This window comes from Agelaius tricolor, unplaced genomic scaffold (assembly GCF_023055355.1).
Source record: "Agelaius tricolor isolate 1412-34295 unplaced genomic scaffold, bAgeTri1.0.p SCAF_35, whole genome shotgun sequence".
NCBI lineage: Eukaryota > Metazoa > Chordata > Aves > Passeriformes > Icteridae > Agelaius > Agelaius tricolor.
Genome location: NW_027269295.1, coordinates 1,166,058 through 1,183,670, shown reverse-complemented (window position 1 = coordinate 1,183,670; position 17,613 = coordinate 1,166,058). Strand labels below are relative to the sequence as shown.

The following is a 17,613-nucleotide window of genomic DNA, read 5'->3' as shown; positions in this document are numbered from 1 at the left end:
CTCTGTGAAAAGCAATGTCACCCAGTGCCACGGCAGCCAATGGTTTCCCCTTGGATACTCCAAGGTTTTTCCCCTCTTTGAAAAGCAATGGCCCCCATTGCCACGGCAGCCAATGGTTTCCCCTTGGATACTCCAAGGTTTTTCCCCTCTGTGAAAATCAAGGGCACCCAGTGCCATGGCAGCCAGTGGTTTCTCCATGGATACTCCAAGGTTTTTCCCCTCTGTGAGTATCATGGACACAAGAAATGCCCTGATTTTCCTGGGGCAGCCCCAGTTCTCTGCTGGGCTCAGGCTTTGCAGTCAGGGAGAAGGTGAAGCTGCAGGGCTGGGAGGGACCAGCTCACCTTGCCCCTTTAAGCCAGCCCAGAACCCTCAATGTCCTGCTGTCCTCCCCACAGCCTTTTTGGCTGTATTGTCCCACTTTCCCCATACCCAGATTGCCAACACCAATTAACAGTGTGAGTGTTAATTGGGGAGTGTTCAGGGACATGGGTGTCCCTCCTGCTGTCACCAGGGCAGCTGTGGTGGCAGCTCCAGCAGGCTGGGAGGGAAATGAGGGAAATGGGGCTGGTCTGAGGGGTCTGGGGGTGCTGGATGGGAAGAGCTGCTTGTTCCCAGCAGTGCAGGGGCTGCACCTCAAAACTTCACTGATTCACCTTCTGAAAATCCCCTCTCGTGCAGACCTTAGCAAGGGGGTGCTAGAAAACAGAATTTCCTGCTCCAAGTCCCCGTGAGTTTGGGGAGGAGTGGAAGGAGAGTGACCAAATGGGTCTGGCAGAGCTGGGAAGGGAGCAGTGCCTGGCTGAGCTGCAGCTGCTAAAAGCAGAGCAGGGATGGAGCTGGTGGCAGAACTCCAATCACTCCAGCACAGCCAGGATTTCACTACAAAAAAAGCCAGGTTAAAGACTCCCCTATGCTCTGTTAGTAACTGGGAAAGAAGGAGGCAGTTATTGCAGGAGATGCCTTTATCCAGCCTGGAGCCAGCTCACCTGGAAGGGACAGCTCTCTCTGAGGGACAGCACTTGGGTCCCAGCCACTGCCACAGAGAGCAGCTGTGCATTATCCACGGCCTGGCTGCTGTCCCCACACCTGCTCCGTGCCCTGGGCAGCTCCAGATGCTGAGCACACCTGGGGCTGGCCTTTCCTGGGGCATTCCCGTGTTCCAGGGGCTGCCAGCTGGGTCCTGTGTGCCCAGGGATGCCCAATGCTGGGACATTCCCCCATTCCTGGGGCATTCCCGTGTTCCAGACCCTTCCAGCTGGGTCCTGTGTGCCCAGGGATGCCCAGTGCTGGGACATTCCCCCATTCCTGGGGCATTCCCATGTTCCAGACCCTTCCAGCTGGGTCCTGTGTGCCCAGGGATGGCCAGTGCTGGGATATTCCCCCTTTCCTGGGGCATTCCCATATTCCAGACCCTTCCAGCTGGGTCCTGTGTGCCCAGGGATGCCCAGTGCTGGGGCATTCCCCCTTTCCTGGGGCATTCCCGTGTTCCAGACCCTTCCAGCTGGGTCCTGTGTGCCCAGGGATGCCCAGTGCTGGGACATTCCCCCATTCCTGGGGCATTCCCGTGTTCCAGACCCTTCCAGCTGGGTCCTGTGTGCCCAGGGATGGCCTCTCCTGGGACATTCCCCCTTTCCTGGGGCATTCCCATATTCCAGACCCTTCCAGCTGGGTCCTGTGTGCCCAGGGATGGCCAGTGCTGGGATATTCCCCCTTTCCTGGGGCATTCCCATATTCCAGACCCTTCTAGATGGGTCCTGTGTGCCCAGGGCTGGCCAGTCCTGGGAGGTTCCTGGTGTAGGCACCGAGTTTGGGGTAATTGGGAGTCCCTAACTGGCTACACCTGGGCAGGACAGGTGAGCAGTGTTGAGGGTGATGAGACCTGGAGTGCCCAGGTGTGCTGAGCAACCACAGAGGGCACACAGGGCACACGGGGCAGTGCCTGTGGCATGAAGAGTGTGAAAGGCTGGACTGTAGAACAATAAAAGGCTGCAGATGCACGAAGCTTTCTTTGGTGTTAGTTGTGCCTGAACCAGCTTCCCAACAGGTTCCCACATTCCTGAGGCTGCCAGCCAGGTTCTGTGTGCCCAGGGCACACAGGGAAAATCAGATGTCTCCTGGGAAATCTGAATGCCAAACACAATTTGGGAAGTTCCAGGAATTTAATCCGGCTCTAAAGAAAACCACTTCACACAGCTGACCCCAGTGTCCAACCTGGATAATCTCTGGCTGCTGCTGTGGTGTGGGCAAGGCATTGCCAGCAGGGACTGAGCCCAGAATGGGTGACACCAAATGGGTGACACCAAATGGGTGACACCAGTTCCTCTGCACACAGCGAGCCTGAAGAGAACAAAGCTGTCACGTAAAGATTTGCTGATTAAAAGCTTAAAAGGAACCTTTCCAAGGGGTGTTTCTCTGCAGAGAGATGTCACCCCAAGCACAAAGTGTCCTCAGCAGGGGCAGGACATGGCCAGGCTGCTGGGGACAGTGGTGGCAGGAGAAGATTGGTGCCCCCAGGTGCTCGAGGCTTGGGCTGGCTGTGGGGGGAGCAGCCCCTGGGACCCCCAGCTCCCTCCTGCACCCACCCAGCTCCAGCCCCTGCTCCTCCCAGGACAATGGGGAGGCTCCCTGGAAGGAGACGAACCCAGGAGAGGCACCAGGGGTGCTGGGGAAGGCAGGGAACTGTGCAGGACAGGGACAGAGCACAGAAAGGAGAGAAAATCAAACCAGCAGCTCTTGCTGGGTGTGCACGGCTGTGGGGATGATGCTGCGCTGGCCCAGCTCTGTCCTGCTCTGTTTGTGCTGTGCACCCCCAGGCACAAACACAGAGAGAGCGCCCAGGGCTCTCACAGTGCACCTGGGCAAGGGTGGAGCAGAGAGGTTCTGGGTTCACACCAAATCCCCTGCTCTGAGCACAGCTCTGGGGCTCTGAACTCACTGAGCAAAGCTGGGCTTGCTCTGAAGAGCCCTCGCAACAAAGGAGGTTGTGGTGAGAGCACAGCCCAGCATTTATTGTGGCAGAATTCTGTGTTTATCCACCTGGGGAAGGAGATATCTGAGCCCTCCAAGCACACAGATCTGAGGAGGGCACAGCCCAGCATTTATTGTGGCAGAATTCTGTGTTTATCCACCTGGGGAAGGAGATATCTGAGCCCTCCAAGCACACAGATCTGAGGAGGGCACAGCCCAGCATTTATTGTGGCAGAATTCTGTGTTAATTCACCTGGGGAAGGAGATATCTGAGCCCTCCAAGCACACAGATCTGAGGAGGGCACAGCCCAGCATTTATTGTGGCAGAATTCTGTGTTTATCCACCTGGGGAAGGAGATATCTGAGCCCTCCAAGCACACAGATCTGAGGAGGGCACAGCCCAGCATTTATTGTGGCAGAATTCTGTGTTTATCCACCTGGGGAAGGAGATATCTGAGCCCTCCAAGCAGGGCACACGCAGATCTGAGGAGGCACAGCCAGCCCATGTGAGTGGGGGCAAAGGCAAGCAGCACATGCCCTGATCTCATCTGCCCCAGAAAGTTCAGATCTTGTGTGAAACAGAAATTTTAAAAGGCGTCTGATCTCCAAAGGCACAGAGATCAACTGCTACTTAAGGATATAAGAGATTACAAAACTGAAAGGAATGGAAGTTCAGAGCTACACTGGATTCCCTCGACACCTCATGACGGAGTTGGACTAACAGAAAAAGTTAATTAGCAAGCAGGAAAATGCCAAATAAATGGGAATTAGAGACACTGAGCTGGTTTGGTGGAGGCAGCATGGTTCCTGAGCCTGGCCTCTCGTAATGGGAGAAGTTCAAAGGGAAAGGAGAAGCCCAGAAGCATCCAGAGGATGTCAGTGGCCAGACTCCCACAGAGTCAATCTCTTCATAAAATAGACTCAGAGAGGAAAACACAGCAAAAAAACCCAATTATCAAACTGCAAACCACAGCCAGAGCTCCAAACTGGAGCTTTCCCAGTGCATGGAAATGAAACAAAAGGAAAAAGGCTTTGTACAGGTACAGGCACCCAGAGACACACACCTGGCCTGGGTTTGGGTCTGCATCATGGGACCATTGACCCTGCACAAGGACAAGATCCAGGTGTTGTCCCTGCTCAGGAGTGACCCCAAACCCAGCCAGGTGCAGGGTTGGTGTGGAACAGAACCAGTCCTAGGAACTTGTCTGAGGTCACAGTGAAGGTGCCCCTGCCCGTGGCAGGGGGTGGAACGAGAGGATCTTTAAGGTTCCTTCCAACCCCGTCCATTCTGTGATTCTGGGATTTTATGGCTGCACCTTTTTTGGTTTTTCTTAGTTCAGTCTGACCTGTATTCTGTGCAGTGAGAGGGACAGGGCACTTCAGAGGAGAGCCTCAGAAACCAGCAGGATTAAACAACTCAAAGCAGGGCAAAGAGCAGCTGAAAGGCACCCGAGTGAGTCCGAGCAGAGCGAAAAAAGACAGAGCATAAAAACACATCAGTGCAAAGAGACTGGAAGCAGGAGCAGCATCCAAGAAAGAAAAGCTCCTGCAGAGTCCCTGTGGCCAGGAGTGTTCACAGCACTCCCTCCCTGCCCTGGGGACCACGGGGTTTGATCCTTTGGCTCCAGCAGCAGAGAGCAGAGCTGAAGGAGCTGCCTGTGATCCCTGTCTCAAACACCAGGGCTGGAGAGAGGCACTGCTCACAACCTTCCCAGCTGAAAGCAGCTCCCTCCAGCAGCCCCTCAGCAAGCACAGGGCCCTGGGCTGTGGGGGATGCAGCCTGAGGAACACAAACCCTGCTGCATTTCGAGCTATGTTTCTCACACAGAGCAGCAGCTGCTTGGATCTGGGAGCAGACACATCCATTGCCTCTGGTCCCTGCTGGAGTTCAGAGCCAAGGAGCAGAAACAAGCAGGAGTGGATCAATTAAACTCTGGTCTCTACATGGGCAAAGGATGTTCATTTCTAAAAGCTGGCAGTTATCACTCCCAGAGCAGGAGATGCAGGGGCTGAAGGGAAGAGCAGCACAGATCTCTTCCCTCTTTGCAGCAGCACAGATGCTGTGGGAGGAGGGTGAAGTGAAGCACAGCACGGAGCCTGTTTCCCTTCTCCCCTCCCCACCCCTCAGCCACGCTCCATGCAGGGCCAGATAAGGCCTCTCAGCAGCACACAGAGCAGCTTTGCTGGGAAAAATCCCTGTGCAGCTTCCCAGGAGAGCAGCTGGGCTCCTGCCAGTGCCCCAGGGCCAGCTCTGCCCCCGTGTCCCTCTGGCCCCAGCTGACCAGTGGGATGCACTGGGGATGCTTCAGTCCAGTTCCAATCTGTGCATCCCCAGCTCAGTGGCTGCTGCTGAGGCTAAGCAGGGCTCGTGGAGCAGGGCTGCATCTGTGAATTATTTGTGTTCTGTAGCGTGGGGATGCAGGGTCGTGGCCATGGAATGGGAACACTCTGTGTCACCCCTCTGTGCTGTGGAAAAACTCACCCAGCTTTGAAAGAACCAGCTGATATTCCCTGCTCAGAGATTCCCTAACTCACCCCCAGACCGAAAGTAAAACAAATGCCTCTAAAATTTCACTTAAGAAATGCTGAAGAAAAGAAAACAATCCTGGCAATGAGACAAAACCAAACCATCCTCAGCAATGCACGAGAGAGCATCAGCACACACAGAACTGCTGGGTGTGATTCTCAGAAACCAGCCCCAGCTTCCACCTGGAACCCAGCAAAGTTCTGGCTGTGTAACCCCCAAAGCAAGAGGCAGTTCTGTACAGCCAGGCTCAAAGATCCTACACTTGCCAAAAAAATAAAAAAATAAAAAAATCAGTTCCATTGAAAGCATTACAAGCGTTTCTGCACAATAGGAATATTTCAGCTCCTGGTTTTCAAAGCACTTCCACTTAACTGCTGTTAGAAAGGCCTGAATCAGTGCTTGTGAGCCCAGAATCACAGCAGTGCCTTGCTTTAAAGGGACGTGGCAGTGCCTGGAAACTGGAGCTGATTCCAGCTCGGAGCTGCACGCGCACAGCCAGCCCTTCACTGGCAGCTCTCCTGGGGATCTGCAAACCCTCCTTCCACCAAAAGACATTGCAGGAGCCCTGCCTCCCTCAAAATGTTCTCTCTCGGTGAGTTCAGGAGGATTTTCTATACAAGCTGCATGAGGAATGGGCAGAGGGATAACATCCACACACGGCACTGCTCTGTGAGCATTTACAAGGCAATAAAATTTCCAGTGTGATCCAGCTCGTGGGGAGGTGCAGGGAAGTTCTCACTGATCTTCCCTGCCTGTGGGATACGAGCCCAAGAGGCTTTTTCCAGCCCCTGTAGCAAGTTGTGCTCATGCTGCTGCTCTGCTCCTCCCAGAGGACGCACACTGAGGCTTGATGCACTCGCCACCACTACAGAGAATTATTGTGGATGTCACACTTCACTCCAGCCGACACGACCTCAAACAGACAGAAATATCTGACCCCAACCTGCTTTCCTCCTTCCCTGTTCCTCCCCAGCAGCTGTCAGAGACAAAGACAAACCATTCCTCTCCTGGTATTTACATTCTGCTGAGAGCACCCAGAGCATTCAGCCCAGTGCGGGAGATGCGCTTCAAAATATTTAAACCCTCGTGTGATGTTGATCAAGTTCAGGTAACACAGCTCTGAAAGGTATAATCTTTTACCAGCTACCATATTATAGAAGTCAATCAACTCCTTAAAATGCTCTGGAAGTCAAGCTTCCCGAGCACTCAATCTGCCATTCATACTTCTACACACAGGTGAATCATTTCAGCAGAACTTATCTAAATAAAGCAAAGCAAGCATCAAAGAAATGAAAACATCAGGAAGAATCCAGACAAGTCTGGCAACACTGGCTCTGATTTCCAAGGGTGAAGGATCCAACCCTGCAGCAGGCTGGAGCTGGAGCAGAAGTAACATATGGACATCCAACCCAGATTTCCAAATTTAGTGTGAAGATAAGGCCCGGGCAAAGTTGCCTTGAAGCCAGAAGAGCTGGGCAGCTGGGGAACCATCCCTTCATTAACAAAACACGATTTTCTGGCTAAGCCACATGCAGGACCCCTGCCTCTACACAGCTGTGTGTAGTTTTTAACACTGTGGAGTTAAATTCTTGCAGGGACCAGGGGCAGGTGGGATTTGGAATGGAATATGTGGGCCAGACCCTCAGCAAATGTAAACCTCACCCTCACAGTGTGTCCTCACTGCAGGGAGGAGTCTAAATAAAAAACATAACCCCAAATAAATAAAAACTGCGTCACTCATCTCTTTTTCCTCCTAAAAAACTAATATTTCTCCCCCGAGTCTCTGTTGGTTGCAGCTGAAGTTCAGCCTTAAAAATATGGTCGATGATTTCAGGAGTTCTGATTAAAAATCTTCACTAAAATAATTTTTAGCAGGCATTATCTGCTAGAGTTGAGGACTTTCCCCCTGATGCCAGCGCTGCTCTTTTAAAGAAGCCTCTCACCAGTTTTTATGTTCAGACACAGGCAGCTCTCGCATTCGCGGCACGCAAGCAGCACTCATCATTTGGAGGGACTTTTTCATCATAAAATAAAAATGAACTGAGAGAGAACACGCATTTGTCCAGGAGGAGGATTGCTACAGCCACCCGAGCTTTTGCTGTGCAGCGGGATCCTGTGTGCCACAGAAAGCTCCTGTCCTTACAGCAGCGAGGGGGCAGCGAGCCCGCAGGGATGGGCAGGGACGGGCTGAGACTGAGACCAGAGGGATCTAAGAGGGACCGAGTGGAAAAGGGGAAGGACAGAGCTCTGCCACCACCAGAGCGTCCCCACACAGCCCCAGCGGCCCCGGGGGGAAGGCACCACCAGGGGGGCTCTGATCCATCCCCTCTGCACATCCCAAACTTCCCCCGGGGGTTCTGATCCCTCCCCATCCCCTCTGCACATCCCAAACTTCCCCCGGGGGTTCTGATCTATCCCCATCCCCTCTGCACATCCCAAACTTCCCCCGGGGGTTCTGATCCCTCCTCATCCCCTCTGCACATCCCAAACTTCCCCTTGGCCGGGCAGGACAGGGCAGGACAGGGCAGGACAGGGCAGGGCAGAACCCGCGGGGTCAGAGTGGCTCTGCTGTGCTGGGGGAGCTCTGGGGAGGCTTCGAGGGGAGATGGGGGGGTCTGGGGGCTGCTGAGGATCCCGGGGGCAGGGAGGGAGTGCCGGGGACAGGAGGGGAGTGCCAGGGGCAGGAGAGATGTGGGGGGGTCCCGGGGAAAGAAGGAGGCGTGCAGGGTTCAGGGGAGCCAAGCTGGAATGCTGGGGGACACTCCGGGGGACAGGACGGGGGTATCGGGGTGCCGGAGAACAGGAGGGGGCTCCGATGAGTAAAAAGGGGTGCCGAGGTGCAGAGGGAGGCTCTGGGGGGCAGGAAGGGGGTGCCGCTGGCAGGAGGGGGTGCCGGGAGCAGGAGGGGAATGCCAGGGGCAGGAGGGGAATGACGATGCCGGGGCCAGGAGGGGGTGCCGGGGACGGCTCCGCGTGGAGCTCCGGGACGGACTCTGGACAGAGCGGAGAGCGGGGCAGCGCGGAGCTGGCCGGGAACACTCCGGGAATGATCCGGGAGCTGTCCGGGAGCTATTCGGGAATTATCCGGGAGCTGTCCGGGAACAGCCCGGGAATGATCCGGGAGCTGTCCGGGAGCTATTCGGGAATTATCCGGGAGCTGTCCGGGAACAGCCCGGGAATTAATTATCCGGGAGCTGTCCCGGAGCTGTCTGGGAACAGCCCGGGAATTATCGGGGCGCTGTCCCGGAGCTCTCCGTGCATTATCCAGAGCTCTCCCGGAGCTGTCCCGGAGCTCTCCTGGAGCTGTCCCGGAGCTCTCCCGGAGCTCATCCGGAGCTGTCCCGGAGCTGTCCCGGAGCTGTCCCGGAGCTGTCCCGGAGCTCTCCCGGAGCTGTCCCGGAGCTGTCCCGGAGCTGTCCCGGAGCTCTCCCGGAGCTGTCCCGGAGCTCTCCCGGAGCTGTCCCGGAGCTGTCCGCGGAGCCGGTGCTGAAGGCGCGGCAGGAGAGCACAAACGCGGCCGCGGGAGGAGCCACGGGGCACCAGGAGGGGCCCCGGGGAGGGCAGTGGGATGGCCAGAGGCGTGCGGGTGGCTCTGGTGGCACCGTGGGGAGGAGGAACTCCTGGGCAGAGGATGGGAAGGGAAAATCCTTTGTCCAAGGGAACCCTTGACAGCCCTCGCAAAGGGAAAACCCTCGGATAAATGACTCAAGGGGAGCCCATCGAAGCGGCAGCACAAAGGGAAATCGTTTGGCCGGGCGGCACAGCCGTCGGAGAGCCATGGCACTGGGGAAACCCTTGGAAGGGCTGGCGGGGGAAACTCATGGAGAGCCAGAGCAAAGCACAGAGACCCGAGCGGGTTCTTCACAGGGAGACTCCTCGGGCAGAGAGCTCGGCAGGAGAACCCCTGGGCAGCAGTGTAAAAACCGAGCCCTTGGACAGCAAACCCAAAGGGGGAATCCCCGGAGGAGCCATGCCCCGGGAAACTCTCGGGAGGCTGCACAGCTGGGAACTCAGAGAGCCCTCGGGTGGGCAGCTCCAGGGTTTCTGGCTTGACAGCACGCTGTCTTCCAGGGCGAGTGGCCGCAATTTCTCACTAGAGAAACCCTGAGCAGGCTCTGCCAAGGGGGAGGCTCGGCGAGGGGGAGCGGGGGAAGGAGTGAATGCTCGCGAAAGTACCTGTGAATGTTCATCTCCCGGGGCGGGCGCCGCGCCTTGTCGTAGGCCACCTTGGCAAAGACGCCGGCGATGAGCACGAAGGCGATGGCCCCGCACGAGATGTACACGGTGGCGTTGGTGCTGTCCTTGTCCGGGTCGTACTTGTTGGCGTCCCCGTCGCCGCCGTCGCCGCCGTCGGCGGGCAGGGCGCCGCTGGCCGTGGTGGGGTGGGCCCACTCGGGGCTCTTGTAGTTGCGGCACAGGCTCTGGTTGAGCTTCTCGGCGCGCTTGTTGCAGCAGAAGCGGTAGAAGCAGGTGCCGCAGCAGTAGCGGAAGCCCGTCAGGCTGTTGTTGCACTCGAACTCCTTGTCCCACTGCCCGCTCACGTCGTAGTAGCCCCAGCACGTCTCGTGGGCCGGGGCCGAGCCCCCGCCTCCGGGGGCCGCCTTGCCGCCCCCCGCGCCCTTGCCGCGCCCGGGCAGCGCCGTGGGGGCGGCGGCCCCCGGGCCCGCCAGCGTCTGGTTCAGGAGCTCCCTGCCCGGCTTCGGGGTCCGCCGCGCCGCCGCCGCCCCCTGGGTCCGGTTGCCCTTGGCGCGGGGGGGCCCGGCCGCCTGCGCGGGCAGCGGCAGCAGCGGCAGCAGGGCCAGGAGCTGCAGGGAGAGCAGGAGCAGCGGCAGCAGCAGCAGGTGCCGCGGCCCCATGGCGAGGGGCGAGGCGCGGGGGGCTCGGGGGGCGGGCGGGGGCGGGGGGGGCTCAGCGGCGCTGCTGCCCCATGGAGCGGGGCGGGCGCGGGGGGCGCGGCCGGGGGTCCCGCTCTCGGCTCCTCAGCGGCGGCCGCCCGGCGCCGGGCGCTTCACGCTCATGCCGGCGGGCGGCGGAGCCCGGCGGAGCGCGGCTGGAGGCGGCGGGGTCCCGGCGCTGCTCCGGAGAGGGGCTGCGAGAGACGGGGAGAGGGTGAGAGCTCGGCGCGCCCCGCGCAGCCCGGCCCGCCCCCGCCCGCCCGCCCCGTGCCCACGGCCTTACCATGCCGGAGCGAGCGGGACTGCAGCGGGGCCGCGGGGCTGCCCGCGCTCCCAGCCCAGCCGGGGGCGGAGCGGAGCCGAGCCGAGCCGAGCCGGGAGCCGGGGAAGGACCGCCCACCGCTGCCGGGCCGCTCCTGACATCACCGGGACCGCGCCGCGCTCCGCCGGCACCCCGGCACCGCTCCGCCCGCAGCCCGGCACCGCTCCGCCCGCACGGGCAGCGCCCGCAGCCCGCAGCGCCCGCCCGGGGCAGCGCCCGAGCGAGGGGCGATCCGCAGGGAGAGGGGAAGGGGCTGGGGCCGGCGGTACGGGTAGGGGTGTGAGAGGGGTGTGAGAGCTGGTGCGCGTCCCCCGGGGGATGTGGTCCTGGTGGGAATGCGGTGGGTGACACTGGAGCTGTCCCAGGGGATGTGGTCCTGGCAGGGATGTGGTCCCTAAAGGTGTGTGTGAGGTGAGGACCCCCTGCATGTCCGCGGAGGTGTGGCCCCTGTGGTCCCTGCAGGAATGTGGTCCCTGTAGGTGTGTGTGACCCTGTCCCTGCTCCGGGGCAGTGCCCACGGCAGAGCCTGGTGCTGGGCACACCTTGTCCCCAGGGCTGTCCAGCCGTGCTGCCCCCCAGGCCATGCTGTCCCCTGTGCCCTGCCAGCCCTGCACAGGACAAGCCTCCCCCAGGCTTCCCAGGACTGCTGCTCCAGCCTGGAGCTGTTGGCACCTCCCTGGGAAGGTTCCCTGGGCCCGGCTGAGTGCCAGCCCCTGCTCCCTGTGCCAGCCCCTGCTCCCTGATGTGCTCGGTGTGGACAGAGAGCAGCACTCCCATCCCAGCCCCACACACTCCCCACTCCTTCCAGCTGTTCCCGACACGCTCCCCACTCCTTCCAGCTGTTCCCGCTCCAGGATAGCTCTGGGGTGCTGCAGGGGAGGGCTGGCCCTGCCTTGGGCTACCCAGTGACCCGGGCACAGCCACCACAGGTTTGTTCTGACCAAGATCCCTTCAGGCACAGCAGCTTTCACTGCTGGGAGCCACCCAGGCAGAATTCCCTCAAAGCCCTGGTGCTTCCTCCGTGTCCCCCTGCAAACCCAACTAAAGCCTCCACAAACATTTCCTGAAGGAGCCAAGGTGCTGGCAGCTCTAAGGACACGCAGAGGACAGCGAGGAATCCCAGCAAGGAGCAGCACACGGAGCTGGGAGCTGAGGGGATCCCTGCAGCTGCAGACAGGCAGTTTTCAGGAGAGCAGTGCAGGAGGAAGGGAGAACCACCCCTAAAAATCCCTTCTTGCACCCTGTGGGAATCGTCTCCTCAAGTTACCGAGGTGTGAGTGCCCACAGCTCCTTTGATAACTCCCTTAGGAGAGCCCACAGGCTGTGGGGCTGGCAAAGAAAGCTTTGGCTGTGCCATCTGAAGCTGCTGTGGTGCTGGGGAGCACCTGGGGAAATGGAAAATCCCCTCATTGCTTGCTCACAGAAGGAAGGGCTGCTCCCCTTCCGTGGCTGCTGAGAACTGCGGGTGAGGGAGGTGCCCAAGTGAATCCACACCATGGGCAGTGGCAAAGGGAGGCAGCCCGAAGCCAGCGTGGCCACCCAGGGTGAGTCTGAGCTGGTTTGATTAATTCATGCACCCCTCTGAACCCCAACACCCTGAGCCCAGCTCCTCCGGGGATAATTGCCCTGGCATGAGTGACTCCAAACCCTGACACCAAAGGCGGCAAAGCAGATTTGACTGATGCAGGGAGGCCATCTCCAAACTGAGAACCTTCCACGAGTCCTCATCCAATTCACCACAGAAACATCCCCAGCCCTGGGTTGCCTTGGAACTCTGTCTGTGCTCCTGCAAGGCTTTGCAGAGTGTGGGAGGCACCCAGATGGAACAGTGCAGCTCCTTCCCTCACCTGGCTGACCCCTGCACACAGGAGTGGGGTCTCTGCAGTGGGGTCTGCTCAGGGGAGAGAGCTGCCACTCAAAAACTCAGCATCCTGATGCAGGCAGTCCTTGGGGGACAGATCCAATGGTTTGAGGCAGAAACAACTGGCAGAGCTCTGTCCTTACATCAAACATTACAAGGGCACAGGCAGTGCCTGGTGAAACACTGAGGGTCAGGTTTTCTGCCCCATATTTGGGGGTATCTGGGGGCTGAGATTGGCTTTTCCTCCATGCCTGAACCAGCTGAGCCTGGGACTCCTGGTGCTCCTCTGCGCCACCGCAGCTTTATCACACCGAGGGGACGATGAAACCCCACCCAGATGCCTCTGCCTCCTCCTGCTGCTCCATTTATCAACGCCAGAGCAAGCTAAAGAAGGACAGGGCTTCCCGGGATGCCCGGTATAGTCCCACTGCCTTGCCTGGGGCCAAAATACCAGAGAGAAGAAGCTGAAGCAAATGTGAAAAGAAGGAAAGAGTCCCTAAAGAGCAGCGTCGGATTTGTGAGACCTTCCTGGGGTTTGGAGCCGCGTTTCTGGCTGTGGGAGGGACGGACAGAGGTTGAGATGCTTGTGGGTGAAATGCCTGCGCTGCACTCCCCCCAAGCCGTGTGACAGCGGCTCGGTGACAGCTCCGTCCCCACCTGCTGTCACTCCAAAACCTCCCGCACTTTCTCTTTCATCTCCCGTCCCATCCTCCCGGGTTGTTTTCGGCAGCCTGACTGCTCCAGAGCTGTTTTCGTGTTTATCTCCTCTGCCGGCTGCTTTCATCTCCGAGCCGGAGCAGCCGCGGCTGCAGGCGGGGAAGGGAAGCGCAGGTCCACGAAGTCCCGGAATCCGATTCCTCCCCAGCCCCTCTCCCTCAGCGCCCTGTCCCGCCCCTCCTCGGCCTCGGGTGACTTTGAGAGGAGTTTCTGACGACTCCGATGCGCTCAAAAGCTGATTCCTCCTCGCCAGGGGATTCAGCTGTGACCGTGAATCTTCATTAAAATGAGCCCAGCACTTGGGACCTAATTTTTCTTCTAAAATTAATGTAGCTACAAAAAGCTCCTGATAGGAGTTTGGGGGGTTATTTCTGCGGAGCTGGGTTCCTTCTTGCCTCAGTAGGGATGGGCGGATCCCGGGTTTGTTGCAGGACGGAGGCTGCTTGTTCCAGGTGCCGAACAGGCTGAGCAGCAAGCAGGGAAATGCCAGGGGGACAAGCAGGCACAGGGGTGGCAGAGCCTCACACAGGCAGGGCCAGACGTGCTCAGCCTCTCCTGCAGCTCCTGCCTCAAAGGACAGGACAAGAAACCAGAGCCAGACAGGGACACCTCACCAGCTTTTCATGGTTGGGTTGTTCTCTCTGCCTGAGAGGATGCTGTGGTTTGTGTGGTTTTGTACAATTGGAGGAGCTGGGATTCTCCTCGCCCATGGGAACGCCTCATTTCTCTCTCCCTGTTCCCACAGCCCAGTGCAGTGGCTGTCCCAGCTCTGTCCTGAGCTGTCACCTGCCCCTGGCTCCTGTTCTGTCTCACCCAGGGGCAGGGGGCTGCCAGGCTGTGCCCACCTGTGCAGGAAAGGTGCCACCAGCCCACCTGGGAGAGGTGCAGGGACTTCCCTGAGGTGTCCCCAGCGTTGGGGACAGGCATGGCAGCACTGCACTCCCTTCAAACGGGGCCATCTGCAAGCAGAAGACGAAGAAACTTCTACAGCAAATGAGAAATTCCTCATTATTTATCCATCTCTGCTCATGGAGAAGCCTTTTGAAAGTGCTTTCACCACTGCAATTCTGCAGAACCCCAAATTTTCCTAATACCCAACCTAAATTTCCCTTTTTTTTAGTTTGCAGCCATTCCCCCTTGTCCTGTCAGTCCAGCCTTATAAATCACCTCTCCATTTTCTTGCTGGCTCCTTCCTGATATTAAAATCAGAAAATAAAAAGCCAGAAAATCCAGCACAGGGGAAACCCTCCAAACATTCTCTGCATTCTGTGGCACCCCTGGGGATGCAGGGAGAAAGAGGGGATTGGAGAGACCTCAGTGGGTTTCCCTTGCACTGTTTCCCTGTGTGATGGCTCCTCCAGGCCTGCCAGTCTGGCAAAGATCCTTTGATCCCCTTTGCTTCCTCCTTTGCCACTGCAAATGTGGGGCTTCTCCAGGCAGCACACACCTGAGGGCTCACACCATGAAGATGATAAAGACACAGGAGTTCTCCAGCAGAGCTCCTCCCTCAGCCCCCGTGCCAGGCTGGCAGATTTGGCCAGGAGGCAAAGGAGTCCCTCAGGCATGGCAGGGATTTCAGAGAGTGCCACATCCACTCCCAGGCTCCCTGAGTCCCTCTGTTTCCCTTTACAGGGGGATTTTAAACCTTTTCTAAAGCCCCAGGGATGAGCCAGTTCTTCCCAGCAGCTCACGGGCCGGGTGAATGACTGGAAAAGCGGAGGACTCAGAAATCCCTTGAATAGAGCTGAGAGCTCTCTGAAATCAGGATATTTTTCAAGGCTGAGAGGGAGACCAAAGAAAGCAGAACCCCAGGCTTGCACAATTGAGAAAAGAGTGTGGGATGGAGCACGGTGTGCACGGCAGGCCAGGGCAATCCCTGCCAGGGGCAGGAACAATCGCAGATCCCGAGCAGGGGGCAGTGGGAGGAACAGCTCTGGGGCTGAGGCAGGCTCTGCTCAGGCAGGGTGCCCCTGCCTTAATGGGGATTATTTTCCTTAGGTCTTTGTGCTGCTGCCAATTCACTCCCCTGAGCAGACAAAGGAGAACTTCAGGAGCCCAATTGCTGCTGCCTGCAGCCAGCACAGCACCCAGGAGAGGAGGAAGGAGCATCCCAGATGGGCAAGGAGCAGCTTCTGCCAGGGCTGCTGGCCCTGTGCACTCCAAACTTCTTCAGAAAACGGGGAAATTACAGGATAAATTATAATAAATTATCATAAAACCATGGGATGGTTTGGGTTGGAAGAGATATTGAAGCATGTCTCACGAGCAGCACACAGTGGGTAAAGGGGGGGACACCAGTGACACCAGTGACACCAGTGACACCAAGTGACACCAGTGACACCCAGCTGGGCAAGGAGCAGGTTCTGCCAGGACTCCTGGCCCTGTGCACTCCAAAACTTCTTCAGAAAACTGGGTAATTACAGGAGAAATTATAATAAATTATCATAAAACCATGGGATGGTTTGGGTTGGAAGAGATGTTAAGGCACATCTCATGAGCAGCACACAGTGGGTAAAGGGGGGGACACCAAGTGACACCAGTGACACCCAGCTGGGCAAGGAGCAGCTTCTGCCAGGGCTCCTGGCCCTGTGCACTCCAAACTTCTTCAGAAAATGGGGAAATTACAGGAGAAATTATAATAAATTATCATAAAACCATGGGATGGTTTGGGTTGGGAGGGACATTAAACCCACCCCACGAGCAGCACACAGTGGGTGAAGGGGGGACACCGAGTGACAGCCCCAAATCCAGAGCTGGAGGCCCAGCACCCGCAGCGTGTGAAGGATTTTCTTTGCAGGGCTGTGTGCAGGTGCCATTGCAAGCACCCCTCCCTCCAGCAGCTCCCTGGTTCCCTCTGCAAGGCCTTCCACAGGGTTTCTCCTGTTTCTCCTGGCAGTGGGGAAAGAGGTGCTGGGAGCCCAGGCTGCTCTCCCTGTGCCTGAGAAACCATCAGCAAACATGCCTGGCTCTGAGACTTTCCCATCCCGTTCTTATTAATTCTCCCTTTGCAATAATCCTCAATATGCTTCGTTTACATTCAACGAGCAAGAGGGGAGCACTGCCTTAGTTAATTTAACTCCCACAAATTCCCATCTCTGCTGGGGAGAGATTGTGCTTCCTAGCAGATAAAGCAGCTTCTTCATATTTCAAAAGGTTAGAGATTAGATCTGCTTACTGCTATGCTTTTATTAAAATTCCTATTTACATTTTTTTTCCCCACCTTGATACAATTACAGAAAAGACAGAGAGGAAACGTTTGAGCCAGAGCAATCCCTGAGCACTGGAATATCCCTGTGAGTCCATGGGTGTGGCAGGGGAGAGCCCTGTTTGCTGTCCCTGCAGGTGGACAGCTCCTCCTCCTCATCCTCCTCTTCCTCCTGCTCCACGTGCTGGGGGCTCAGAAGCAGCACAAAACACGACCACAAAACCTGACTGAATTCCTCAGGCCTGTAGCAAGAGGGAAGTTGAACAAGAAGGCTCCAGGGTGTCCTTACTGTGACCTTTCAGGACCTGAAGGGGCTCCAGGAGAGCTGGAGAGGGACTGGGGACAAGGGATGGAGGGACAGGACACAGGGAATGGCTTCAGAATCACGCAGGGCAGGCATGGATGGGATCTTGGGAATTGGGAATTGTGCCCTGGCAGGGTGGGCAGGAGCTGGGATGGAATTCCCAGAGCAGCTGGGGCTGCCCATGGATCCCAAGGCCAGGCTGGACACTGGGGCTGGGAACACCTGGGACAGGGGAGGTGTCCCTGGGGCAGGGGAAGGTGTCCCTGGGGCAGGGGAAGGTGTCCCTGGGGAAATGGAAGGTGTCCCTGGGACAGGGGAAGGTGTCCCTGGGGCAGGGGTGAGATGAGATGAGATGAGATGAGATATGAGATGAGATGAGATATGAGATGAAGTGAGGCTCTGATGCCCTGGACAGGTCCTGCTGTCAATGAGCAGTGAGACACCAGCCCTGGCTGTCCAACAGCAGCTCAGGTTTCTCCCCACCACCTGTTAACCCCCAGGACCGAGGGAATCCATCAGGAGAAAAGTGGGTGCTTGGCACAGACATTTTCTGAGGTGTCCTGAGGTTTGCTCTGCCATGCAGAGCCAGCAGGAAAACAAAACCACCTGAGCGTGGCAGGCTCCAAAAAGAAGCATTTATTGAACGCTGTGTTGGTGGGGAACTCGAGCCACAGGAAATATAGACAGGTTTAAAAGGCTGTCAGACAAATCCACCCCAAATAACACCCCCAGGGCTCTCAGACACTGCTGCAGCTCCTGTCTGAGGAGATCTCTGAGGCTCAGCCTGCCTGGAGCCTGCAGGCACTCCAGGA

General features: G+C 57.7%; 1 protein-coding gene across 50 annotated transcripts in view; it reads right to left on the bottom strand.

Moving 5' to 3' along the window:
- The window catches only part of SHISA6 (shisa family member 6), a 167,257-nt gene extending 156,433 nt beyond the window's left edge, over positions 1-10,824 (bottom strand). For all 50 annotated transcript variants that reach the window (XR_011683350.1, XR_011683352.1, XR_011683349.1 and 47 more), the window contains exons 1-2: positions 10,676-10,824; positions 9,674-10,586 (exon numbers count right to left, since the gene is read on the bottom strand). Coding sequence is in view for 2 of the 50 variants with exons in the window: in XM_071452709.1 (XP_071308810.1) it covers positions 9,674-10,353 (680 nt within the window). In the remaining 48 variants the exon portion in view is untranslated. The remainder of the gene's footprint in view (positions 1-9,673; positions 10,587-10,675) is intronic.
- Positions 10,825-17,613: the final 6,789 nt, after the last annotated feature.